Source organism: Oncorhynchus keta, chromosome 7, assembly GCF_023373465.1.
Source record: "Oncorhynchus keta strain PuntledgeMale-10-30-2019 chromosome 7, Oket_V2, whole genome shotgun sequence".
In the NCBI taxonomy this organism is placed as follows: domain Eukaryota; kingdom Metazoa; phylum Chordata; class Actinopteri; order Salmoniformes; family Salmonidae; genus Oncorhynchus; species Oncorhynchus keta.
The window spans coordinates 24110264-24122509 of NC_068427.1; the positions used below are offsets into that span (position 1 = coordinate 24110264).

Consider the following 12246-nt stretch of genomic DNA (forward strand, 5'->3'; position numbering starts at 1 on the left):
TGTCAGGGTAAACCAGAGGAAATATTGGTCGGTTTTAACCCATGTCCATTATATTAAATTGAAATCTTGTCATGATGAGACCTGCTCTACAACAGCCTATCGATTAGGGTTATGTGGAGCCAGGCGTTTTTGACCAGGAAACTTGACCAGGAAAATCTCTGGGCCCTGGTCAGGTTTACATTGTCAGGAAAAACACATGTATCCTCTACTAGTATGTGGTGGTGGTGGTTGTGTGTGTGTTAAGATAACTGGTTTGAGATAGTTGTGGTGGTAGAGAAGAGAGTTAGTTCAGGATCTGGTGTCAGGGTGTAGGGTTGTGTCTCTTTTGCTGCCGAGGTGTTATTGGTGTTGCAAACGTCTCTCGCAGTAGGATTGATTCTGTCCCAGTGAATATTTCATGCCCTACTTTAATTATTAAGGCTCACAGCGCAAGTGTGTGTGGGTGTTTGTGTGTTTATCAACTGACATGAACTCTGTGTGTGTCAAGGAGCTTCATGGTTTCAACTTGGTCATTTGACCTTGATCGGCCTTATATGACGCAGTCATGGGACTGTGTGCTGGGGGGGAGGATGAAATCCAGTCCTGTAACCATAGACCACAAGCTTTGAGTGTCTTGGGAACTAGGGGAAGATCACGTCACAAGTGAAAAGTAAAGTTCAATACTGCTACTGTTAGTCTTAATGAAAACACCCAAAACAGACGAGCGGGCCTGACACACATCCTTGTGTGTGTGTGTGTGTGTGTGTGTGTGTGTGTGTGTGTGTGTGTGTCTGTGGCAGGCAGGTCAGTTTCACTCTCCACAATGAAAGGGCAGTGCTGTAATGCCAGCATATTCATAGAGATTCAACTCTAAAAACACGATTTAGAGAGGTTAGGCAACCTGGTCTAAATAAGGTAACACAACTGAGGGCCAGGGCTACTGGAACCACCAACACAGTCTCACCGACAGAGTGTCCGTGCCTGTATGTGTGTGTGTGTGTATTTACCTGAGTGTGATGGCTGTCCATATGCCTGTGCAGAGACGATGAGCTGGAAGAGTTTGACTTTGTGTGACCCTCATCTTCCATTGACCCTGAACAGAAAACAAGTACACACACACACACACAAAACAAACGAAAAGCACACACACACACACACACACACACACACACACACACACACACACACACACACACACACACACACACACACACACACACACACACACACACACACAAGGGAAAGATATCAGCCAGTGGAGCCACTATGAAAGACAGAAGTGGAGAGATGGATAAACAGAGTACCCGAGGAAGGGAAAGCCTTGCAGTGGAGGGGAGGAAAGTTCTCTGTCACTCTAGACTTGCATTGTAATACTGAATATTTTAAATGTCATATTATGTATATGTGATTTTGGGGCAGCAGGGTAGCCTAGTGGTTAGAGGGTTGGACCGGTGACCGGAAGGTTGCAAGTTCAAACCCCTGAGCTGACAAGGTACAAATCTGTCGCTCTGCCCTTGAACAGGCAGTTTAACCCACTGTTCCTAGGCCGTCATTGAAAATAAGAATTTGTTCTTAACTGACTTGCCTAGTTAAATAAAGGTCAAATAAAAATAGGCAGAATTCTGCGTGCAATGTCTCATTCTGTGAATTCTTGGTTGTGAGCGGACCCCAGAACTCACAACCATAAAGGTCTCTTTCTCTTAAGGTTAAACACAGTGATCATATGACCCTCAATTGTCTCTTATAAACAACCACCCTCCCCCTTCATTACAGACTCCAGGTGGGCTGGTGGCTTCATCACACCCAGAACTCCAGAGTTAGTGTCTAGAATGGCCTAGTGTTTTTAACAGATTCCTCTCCTCATCACTTCTTCATGGTTATCACCAGTCTGAGAGGCCTGATATGGCCATATGTGATAGAAGCAATATGCAATAATGTAAGATATATGTGATTTAGTACGCTACTACACATCCTGAAAAAGACTGTTGGTCATGTCCCAATAGTCTTAAAGTGTCCCCTTTATGTCCCTATGGGATCACTGATGTGACCTTGCTGGCTAATGTAGGTGACAGAAGTCATATTGGTATCAGCCCTCAGTGATCATGACGGAGAGAGGAGAAGAGACGAGGAGGAACCAAAGGAATCATTGGGATCGTTTCCTCTCTTCTCTTCTCCTCCTACCTCATTACCCCCTATCGTTCACCGCTTCACCTGACCCCAACATTGGCTCTTACCGTTGGACAGCCGGTTGCCGTTCTCAATGGGAGTGGGGCTTGGGGAGGGGGGTGTGTGGTTGTTGGCGTTCCTGTCCTGTAGCTGCGGAGACGAGGAGGTGGGGGTGGAGCCTGGGTGCTCCTCTCTACCTGGCAGGTTGATGTTGGAGTTGAACCCTGGGAGGACGCACACACACACACACACAGACACAGACACAGACACAGACACACACACACACACACACACACACACACACACACACACACACACACACACACACACACACACACACACACACACACACACACACATTACAATGTTACTGCCATAGGTTTGTTTCCATACATTGAATTTAATGTCTAATACTAGTCTTGTCTAAAATACCCCCAATAGCCCATGCCCCTTCTGCTTCCAAGAATCCTGGGAAGATAATCCTGAATCACCTGCCCCCTTACCAGGCCCACCAGCTCAGAGAACCCTCTCAGACAGAATGTGTGTTGTGTGTCTGTATGTGTTGCGTGATGGGAATTCTGCCGTCCCATATCAGGAATGCCTGACTCCTGGTCACAAGAGGACTAAATATAACCATCAGAATTCTCCCACTCAACAGGAGCCACTGAGTGAGTGGTGAGTGAGTGAGTGAGTGAGTGAGTGAGTGAGTGAGTGAGTGAGTGAGTGAGTGAGTGAGTGAGTGGTGAGTGAGTGAGTGAGTGAGTGAGTGAGTGAGTGAGTGAGTGAGAGAGAGAGAGAGAGAGAGAGTGATATGAACAGGGTTTTTTATGTGTGTGAGTGAGTGAAAATGTAAATTAAGGAGTGGTATGTGTTTGTATAATTGTGTGTGAGTGTGTACATAAATCAAAGGGAATGCTTGTCCTGTGACAGAAGATTTTTTGGGGAATGCCCTGTTGCCACCTGCCCTTTCCCCATGGCATTCCTGCAGCATTCCCGTATCCCACAGGAGGAGCAGGCTGCTCGTCACAGGCATGGCTGGGATACTTCCCCTAATCCACGGGCCACTCCGGAGCATCGGGTGTCATGGATAACTGTTTAGCGCCGGGGAGGGAACGGAAGCAGGCTGTCCCGTTAAGCCCAGCAGCATCTCCCGTTCTCAGATCCCCCCGCCATCACCCCTCAAAATAACACAGCGGTCAAGACCCTGACTACCAGCCTCCTCTGGCATGCAGACTCTTTCCATGACGCCAAGGGTTTCACTGGACAGATGAAGGGTTTTAGGGCCCTTATGTAGACCACTACCGGAAGTAATCACGTGACCACAGAGAAATAATAACTATAACAGGCATCCCCATTCAGATCAATGTATGTGTATGAGACCTTGTGTGAGGGATCAGATAGAGAGGTCTGTCCACCTCCCCTCTCCCCTCTCCCTCCCCTACGGCGGAGGCAGTGTCCAGGCGTGATCAGGGTCGGCCCAATGCTGCCTCATAAATCTGAGTGATGGAGCATCTTTAATGAAAAACAAAGGTTAACGCCAGGACACCAGAGAGGATAGAGGGACAGGGAGAGCTTCTCGCTGTTAAATAACTGTTGGGATACACTCTAAGTTATGTAGCTACCTTTTAAGCTCAGGAGAAGTGTGAGAAGCAATGGAAAGATCTTGAGGGTGTGTGTGTGTGATACATTGTGACTCACCTCCCTCCCTCATCTTGCGTCCTGTAGTGGTCTTCTTGAGCAGGCTGCGTCCAGAGCTAAACAGGGTGTTGAGCTCATCCAGGGCTGGCTGAGGGCTAGTCAGGGGTCTCCCGTTGGCTGGGTTGAACAGCAGGGGCGAGGAGGAGCAGGAGTGGGAACGGCGTGGCTCTGGACGGGTGGACTTGGCCGGAGAGTAGGGAGGGGGCTTCTCGCCTCCAGCCCTATGAGAGGAGGAGGAAGAGGAGGAGGAGTAGGAGGGTTTGGGAGAGTCCGAGCTGCCACCTCCCGTGACGGAAGCAGCCCGGGTAAGGGAGAGGATGCTGGACTCTGGGGGGAAAGGAAAGTGGGAGGGGGGGCGGTAGGGAGGAGGCAGGGCATTGGGGGGAGGAGGAGGAGGGGTGAGAGGAGGAGTGGGCTTGTCTGGGAGGAGGACGGAGAGAGAGGGGGAGGAGTCAGCACGCTGGCGGGAGTACTGGGGGGAGAGGGGGCTGTCTGGGCCGGCGTAGTTCAGGTTGGTTTCAAACACAGGCAGCTTCTTCACCTCCAAAGGGGTGAGGGGCGACTCATCAGATGCAGGGGAGCAGGTGACGGGGGAGGGGGGGAACACCAGGAGAGGGGGGCGGTGTGGGAGCAGGTTGGGGAAGGGTGCAGGGATATTGCTGGCCCCTCCGGTGGCAGATGTTTGGGCCTCCATAGTGGTGGCTAGACCCCCCAGCCCTGCCCTCTTTCCCTCCCCAATCTGAGACGGAGACAAGCCCAACCCTAACATCAACCCTAACACCTCCAACTTCCCAGCGGCTGTCGCCATGGCAATCGTGCTTCCCACCGGAAGTCCCACCTCCTCGGGCAGGAAGTACTTCATCTCCTCGTAGACGGCCTCGGCATCTCCCTGCTGGGGGCTGTTGGGGGGGTCCTGGTGGCCACCTCCCAGACTGTAACTCCTGGCATGAGCCCCCACCATCTCTATGTACACATCCTCCTCATCCTGGTCATGGTGCAGGCTCAGTGTCACCGCCTGTGGGCCATCCACAGACGCTGTGTGCCGCATCACCCCCCCCAGTCCCCCAGCGCGGGACAGCAGGGCCAGTTTGACGTCGGCAGGGCGCAGCTGGAGGAGGTTAATGCCGGCAGCGTTGATCTCTTCGTAGGAGCCCGTGAGCTTGGTGTTTGGGCTCCTCTTGGGCTTGGGAGGAGGCACCTTCCTCATGGTCGTGTAGTCATCACTGTGGGGCCGCGGCTTGGACAGAGCTGGGGAGAGATAAGAGGAGAAGCAGTTCACAACAGTTACACCACTGACAGCTGTGTTTTGGGGTTCAAAGAAGCTTAGGTTATAATAGTTGGGGTGTTGTGGTGTATATATGCACTATCCGTAGGAGACAGCAGTGTTTTGGGGTACATAGCGGCTGAGGTAATGATAGTTGAGAAGTATGTCATAATTGTGCGTACCATCCGTAGGTGACAGCTGTGTTTTTGGGGGGCTCCCCGCAGGCGACCCGCAGCCTTCAGGGGTGGGACTCTCTCTCGAGGGTCCCAGGGTCAGTCCGGCACTGACCGCCTCGTACGACGCACTCAAACGAGTGTTGGGGTCCCGCTTGGGTTTGGGGGGAGGCTGTTTCCGTGGCGATGCGAGCCCTCCTCCCCCATCCTCGTTGTTATAGGCCACCTGCTGCAGGGCTGTTTTGATGGATGGTCCAGGGCTGTAATGTACCAAGTTCTCCATAGCCAGGGGGATGGGCACTGAGCTGGAGCGGAAGTGGCGGATAGTCCGGCTCCCCCCACTAACCGAGCCATCTTGGTTTCTTCTGCTCTTCTCCACAACCCTATAGGAGGGGGGCAGGAAATAATATCCGCATGATAAATGAATGAACATTTGACAATTTTTAACCCCATTCCTCTCTTTCCCTCTATTGCTCAATTTCTCTCTCCTTCCCCTCACCATGGATCAACACACCTTCTGGTGATGTTTTATCCTGGTTCCAACCAAACATAATAAACTGAATTCTTCTCTAGAGTGACAACCATAATATAATTACTTTTCATCTAATACAAATCCAGATCGGTGGGTCCCCCACGGGACGGTTGAGCTAACGTAGGCTAATGCGATTAGCCTGAGGTTGTAAGTAATAATACAATTTCCCAGGACATAGACATATCTTATATTGGCAGAAAGCTTAAATTCTTGTTAATCTAATTGCATTGTCCAATTTACTGTAGCTATTAGAGTGAAAGAATACCATGCTATTGTTTGAGTAGAGTGCACAGTTATGAACTTGAAGAGTTGATAATAAACCAATTAGGCACATTTGGGAAGTCTTGAAGCAACATTTTGAACAGAAATGCAATGGTTCATTCGATCAGTCTAAAACTTTGCACATACACTGCCGTCATCTAGTGGACAAAATCCAATGAGTGCCTGGGCTGGAATAATACATTATGGCCTTTTTCTTGCATTTCAAATATGATGGTACAAAAACATACAAAATAACGCATGGTTCTTTTTTTGTATTATCTTTTACCAGATCTAATGTGTTATTTTCTCCTACATTAATTTCACATTTCCACAAACTTTGGGGAAAAAAGGGGCGGATCAACCTCTCTTGCGTAGGGGGCAGTATTTTGAAGTTTAAATGACAAACATGCCCAAAGTAAACTGCCTGTTACTCAGGCCCAGAAGCTAGGATATGCATATACATGGTAGTATTGGATAGAAAACACTCTGAAGTTTATAAAACTGCTTAAAAAATGTCTGTGAGTTTAACAGAACTGAAGAAAATCCATCCAGGAAGTGTTTTTTTACGTGAGTTGTTGAATGCCTATTGACTATGTTATGGGTTAGGGCCCAGATTGCAGTTCCTATGACTTCCACTAGATGTCAACAGTCTTTAGACATGCTTTCAGGCTTGTATTTTGAAAAACGACGAGTAAAAATACTTTTTGGTCAGAGGACAGTGGAAGAATGCAGAGCTGCTTTGCGCGCGTGACCGATAGCGCCGTTCGTTGTTTTTCCTTTCCATTGAAAACGCTATTGTCCGGTTGAAATATTATTGATTATTTAGACAATAGACAACCTGAGGATTAATTATAAACATCGTTTGACATGTTTTGACAAACTTTACCTGTACTATTAGGATGTATTTGTCTGCATGTTTTGACCGCCTTGGAGCCAGTGAATTATTGAACAAAACTCACCAACAAAACTGAGTTTTTGGGACATAAAGAGGGGCTTTATCGAACAAAACAAACATTTATTGTGTAACAGGGAGTCTTGTTAGTGCAACCATATGAAGATCATCAAAGGTAAATTATTAATTTTATCGCTATTTCTGACTTTTGTGACTCCTCTACTTGGCTGGAAAATGTTTGTATGCTTTTGTAAGCGGGGCGCTGTCCTCAGATAATCGCATGGTATGCTTTCGCCATAAAGCCTTTTGAAATCTGACACTGCGGCTGGATTAACAAGAAGTTCATCTTTAAACCGATGTACAACACTTGTATATTTTATGAATGTTTATTATGACTATTTCTGTATTTTGAATTTGGCACTCTGCAATTTCACCGGATGTTGGCCCATAAGAAGTTTTAAGAGGGGTTAACATAATTATTCCCATTCTGGTAAGCAAAATGGCTGAATTGAGTAAAGGGTGTTCTCCTGCTTCTACACAAAGTAGTGAAAACTCCTTAAGGCCATTAAATGCAATGTACGTGACAACCAAGTGAAGGACTTTTCTGAAAACTTAATCTGTGTCAAATGCCACGAAATAAATGCTGCCAAGAAGAGTATCATTACTTTACTTGAGGAAATGAAACATCTGGAAGAGCGTTTCATTTTGAATAAGGAAGCCTCATGTTTAACCGCATTTGTCGATGCCGACGGAACTTTTATGGATCTTGAGCATTTCCCCACCTTACCGCCTTTTGAACCTAGCTAAAAGTTGGATGATATCAGCTCTACCCCTGGCAGGCGTGAATGTAGTGTGATTGGTTTGAGGTGGAGGAAGAGACCCGCTCCCCAGTGTTCCGTTTTTTTCTATCAGCGTTGTAATATTAAACACTCAAATCATTTTGAGCCACTGACCCACTCAGGGCATACAGACACCGGCATACAGACACCGGGTATGCAGATGCTGTAGCTTGTACACTGAGCGGCCTTCTCCCCAGCCGATTTCTGCGGCTCCTGTCGCTGATACGGAGATACGGTAGCGGGGGGATCTGACCTGCCCTCATCATTGGAAGCTCAATGTTAAGGAACATCTCCTTGCCCGGGATTAGCAACCTATGCTATCCGGGTGCAAAAGTAAAGGATATCACTACGCTACTTCCTGAAGCAATCAACTAAAATCCATAGACAGATACTGTTATAGTACACGTGGGATTTAATGACACAAAGTTGCAAAACTGAAGTACCAAAACAATCGTCACATTATATCGGGTCCCATACCCACGATGAGACGTGGATACGGTAGATTCAGTAGGTTGCTATCACTTCAGGTCTGGCTAAAGAGTTATTGTAACTCTGTCAATGTTGTCTTTATCGGGCGGCAGGTGGCCTAGTGGTTAGAGTGTTGGACTAGTAACCAAAAGGTTGCAAGATCGAATCCCCGAGGTAAGAATCTGTCGTTCTGCCCCTGAACAAGGCAGTTAACCCACTATCACTAGGCCATCACTTAAGTTTATAACAACCTTGTTAGGGTAAATATCGACACCCCTGCTGTTTTTAAGTGACACAAATGTCTGGGTTTGTTACATTTAAATGTGCGAAGTATAAATGTCAAAGATGGAATTTATCAATATCTGGATGCATGACACGAACACAGACATTCTTGCTTTATCAGACTTGGTTAAACTATTCGATGATGGATAAGGACATCGCTAATTACAACATTTTTTAGATGTGATAGGCAGAGAAAAGGTGGAGGGGTGGCGATGTGAAATCAACTTTTGTAGCATCATGTGCTCTTAATATCACTATACCCCAGAAAAATGTGAAATCCTGGTTTTAGATGTGACCATGACCCAAAACCTTCATGTATTAGTTGATGCAACTATTATCATAGCTGAGCCTTTAAAACATTTTATATCACCTGAACTGTTGGTCTTAGGTGACTTTAGCCTGGACTGGCTGATACCTATCTCAGATAACTTTAAGAACAGTTGTCTTGATCTTAATCTAACCTAGCTAATCATAAACCCCACTCGGTTAAATGCGAAAAATATAGATAGATCTTCATTATTAGATATAATTCTCACAAATAACCCCCATAGGTGTGTTTGCAGGTGACCTTTGTGGTCATTCTCCCATAGCCTGTATTTGAAAAACTAGACAGCATAATTCTGATCCCCATATTATTAGGAAGATACATTTAAAAAACTTTTCTCCCCAAGCGTTTATCCATGACTTGTACTTTTCAGAACTTTTCTCCCCAAGCGTTTATCCATGACTTGTACTTTTCAGAACTTTTCTCCCCAAGCGTTTATCCATGACTTGTACTTTTCAGAACTTTTCTCCCCAAGCGTTTATCCATGACTTGTACTTTTCAGAACTTTTCTCCCCAAGCGTTTATCCATGACTTGTACTTTTCAGAACTTTTCTCCTTCAAGTGATCCTGAATTTGCTTTTGAGCACTTCTCATCTATTTTCATACCACAGGCAGATAAACAGGCTCCGTTTAAACGCTAAAAATTAAACAATTTATAAAATCCCTTTAGACTAACTGATGCTGTTGTGGACTGGCAGCTTTTCAGGGAACTGAGAAATAAATGCATGTCCTTAGTAAAAGAAAAGGCTAAATCAAGCCACATCCTAAGTTATATCGCTGACTGCTAGTGATTCATCTAAATTTTGGAAAACAGTTAAGGTGCTAAAGCGTGGAAATGTCTCCTTCCCTACCCAAGCAAGTTATAATGAACTCTGACATAAATTTAGAAAAAAAATAGATAAGTCATGCTTTAAATCAAACATTTTAGTTTGAAAGAAATCTTGGTTTAATAGACCCGGGTCAGTCAGTAAACTGCTCGTCCCTCTCCCAGCTGCCAGTCGACTTGATAGAGGACCAGACAACCCCCAGTGAATACTTGTTTTCTCTGGAGCAACAGTCTACTTTTGATGTATTGTAAAAACACCTTATGATTGATGTAAAAACATAATATCTACTGGGGCTGATATGCTTGATCCCTTCTTATCACAGTTTTCTGCTCCATTGATTGCGGAAGCATTAACACATGTTTTACTTGACAATTATATTGAGTACTATCCCTAGAGTTTGGAACCATGTGCTTCCTCTACATAAAGGTGACGACCCGAGTGAAGTAAATAATTATGGTCCCATTTCCAAACTCTCTTGCCTGGGAAAAATCCTAGAATCATTGATGATTACTCGGCTCAGATCCCTTTTAACTGCTACATCCTTTCTCAATGTAAAACAGCCAGGGTTCAGACCAGGTAATAGTACCATCTCTGCGTCGTCTATGGTTTTAAATGATGTCATAAATTGTTTAGATATGAAGAAACACTGCACTGCCCTCTTCATTGACCTGTCCAAGGCGTTCAACTCTGTGGATCACCCTTTTCATTTCCAGAAACTCTCCACCATTGGCTTAGATTGGGCTGCTTGGTGTTCGATTCTTTGGTACAATTCTTTTCACTATTCATATTAACAGCAGTATCTGTACAAAACCGTGACTTCCATCCGTATGCAGATGACACTGTTGTATACGCTACTGCCCATAAAGCAGCTCAGGATCTGTTGACCCTTCAATCTGCTTTTACTACCTTGCAGAAAGCATTTGTTGACCTGAAGATGGTACTAAATGCTGCTAAAACCAATATATGTACTCTATCGCTTCAACGGCTGACCAAGCATTATCACTATTGGAGACAGATTTGAAGATATTACAAGGGTATTTTATACAGCTGAAACTTGTTTTAAATGCAAAGAAAACACGTGTTATGATTTTTAATAGATTCAAAATTTGGTTGAAAATACACTTGCACTTACACGCTCAGATGGTTCTCGAATTATTCAGGTCTCTGCATTTAAATACTTAGGGATATGGTTGGATGATGAACTGTCTTTTAAAATGCATGTTAAAACCTGTTAGGGAAGTCGAGAATTTAAGCAGCTTTTCCCAGCTTTTTGTTAAAAATCGTGCAACATTTCAGCGCCCTGCTATTCATGCCAGGAATATAGTATATGCATATGATTAGTATGTGTGGATAGAAAACACTCAGACGTTTCTAAAACTGGTTAAATCACGGCTGTGACTATAACAGAACGTGCGTTTCATCGAAAAGTGCAGGAAAATCTGATCACTGAAAATGGAAATAAATATCCATGCGCTACTTCCAGGAATTGTTCCAAGTGAACCGAATTAAATGAGGCTGAGGTTGCAGTGCCTACAGCTTCCACACGATGTCTAGAGTCTTGTCATTTGATTCGGCTTTGATTCTTGGTCAAACCGACACAAGGGAACCGATTCCCTCCGGTCACCGACCGGATGTTTTGGTTGAGATTTCTTCAGACATTATTTTCCGACGGACGCCTATAGAATTTACATCGCCTCCTGATGAATTTTATCGCTTATTAACGTGTACTAATACCTAAAGTTGCATTACAAAAGTATTTCGAAGTGTTTTGTGAAAGTTTATTGTCGACTTTTTTAATTTTAAAAAATGACGTTACGTTATGAAACTATATTTTTTTCCGTTTATCACACAGTCTTCATAGATCGATATCTTGGCTATATATGGACCGATTTAATCTAAAAAAAGACCCAATAGTGATTATGGGACATCTAGGAGTGCCAACAAAGAAGATGGTCAAAGGTAATGAATGTTTTATATTTTACTTCTGCGTTCTGAGTAGCCCCCGGCTATCGCAAAATCTGTCGTTAGGTGACGGTGCAGTATTTGGAAGATACATGCTATCAGATAATAGCTTCTCATGCTTTCGCCGAAAAGCATTTTACAAATCTGACTCGGTAACTAGATTCACAATGAGTGTAGCTTTAATTCAGTATATTGTATGTGCATTTTAATGAAAGTTTGAGTTTTATCAAAAACTATACGTGGCGCACTTGTAATTTCCGCTGATATATGTTCCGACCACGGGACCACTGCCTTAATTAACGAACTTTGTAAACGGCAAAAAAATAAGCTAGTCTTCCTCTATAGAAACAGGACATGTTTGTTCTCTACAAATAGAATACAAATTGTGCAAGCTACGTTCATGTCTGTTATAGATTATGGGGATATTATCTACATGCATGCTACGGCATCCACACTTAAATCACTGGATGCTACTTATCATTGCACACTTTGGTTTATTACGGGTGATACCTACAGAACTGACCACTGTGTTTTATATCAAAATGTGGGTTGGACTTCGCTGTTCATGAGACGAGAAC

General features: G+C 44.8%; 1 protein-coding gene across 3 annotated transcripts in view; it reads right to left on the reverse strand.

Annotated features, from left to right (window-relative positions):
- Positions 1-12246, reverse strand: part of LOC118372757 (unconventional myosin-XVI) — a 260749-nt gene that overhangs the window by 20766 nt on the left and 227737 nt on the right. For all 3 annotated transcript variants that reach the window (XM_052522327.1, XM_052522326.1, XM_052522328.1), the window contains exons 31-34: positions 5290-5663; positions 3844-5091; positions 2214-2369; positions 987-1072 (exon numbers count right to left, since the gene is read on the reverse strand). In XM_052522327.1, coding sequence (XP_052378287.1) covers positions 987-1072; positions 2214-2369; positions 3844-5091; positions 5290-5663 — 1864 coding nt within the window. The remainder of the gene's footprint in view (positions 1-986; positions 1073-2213; positions 2370-3843; positions 5092-5289; positions 5664-12246) is intronic.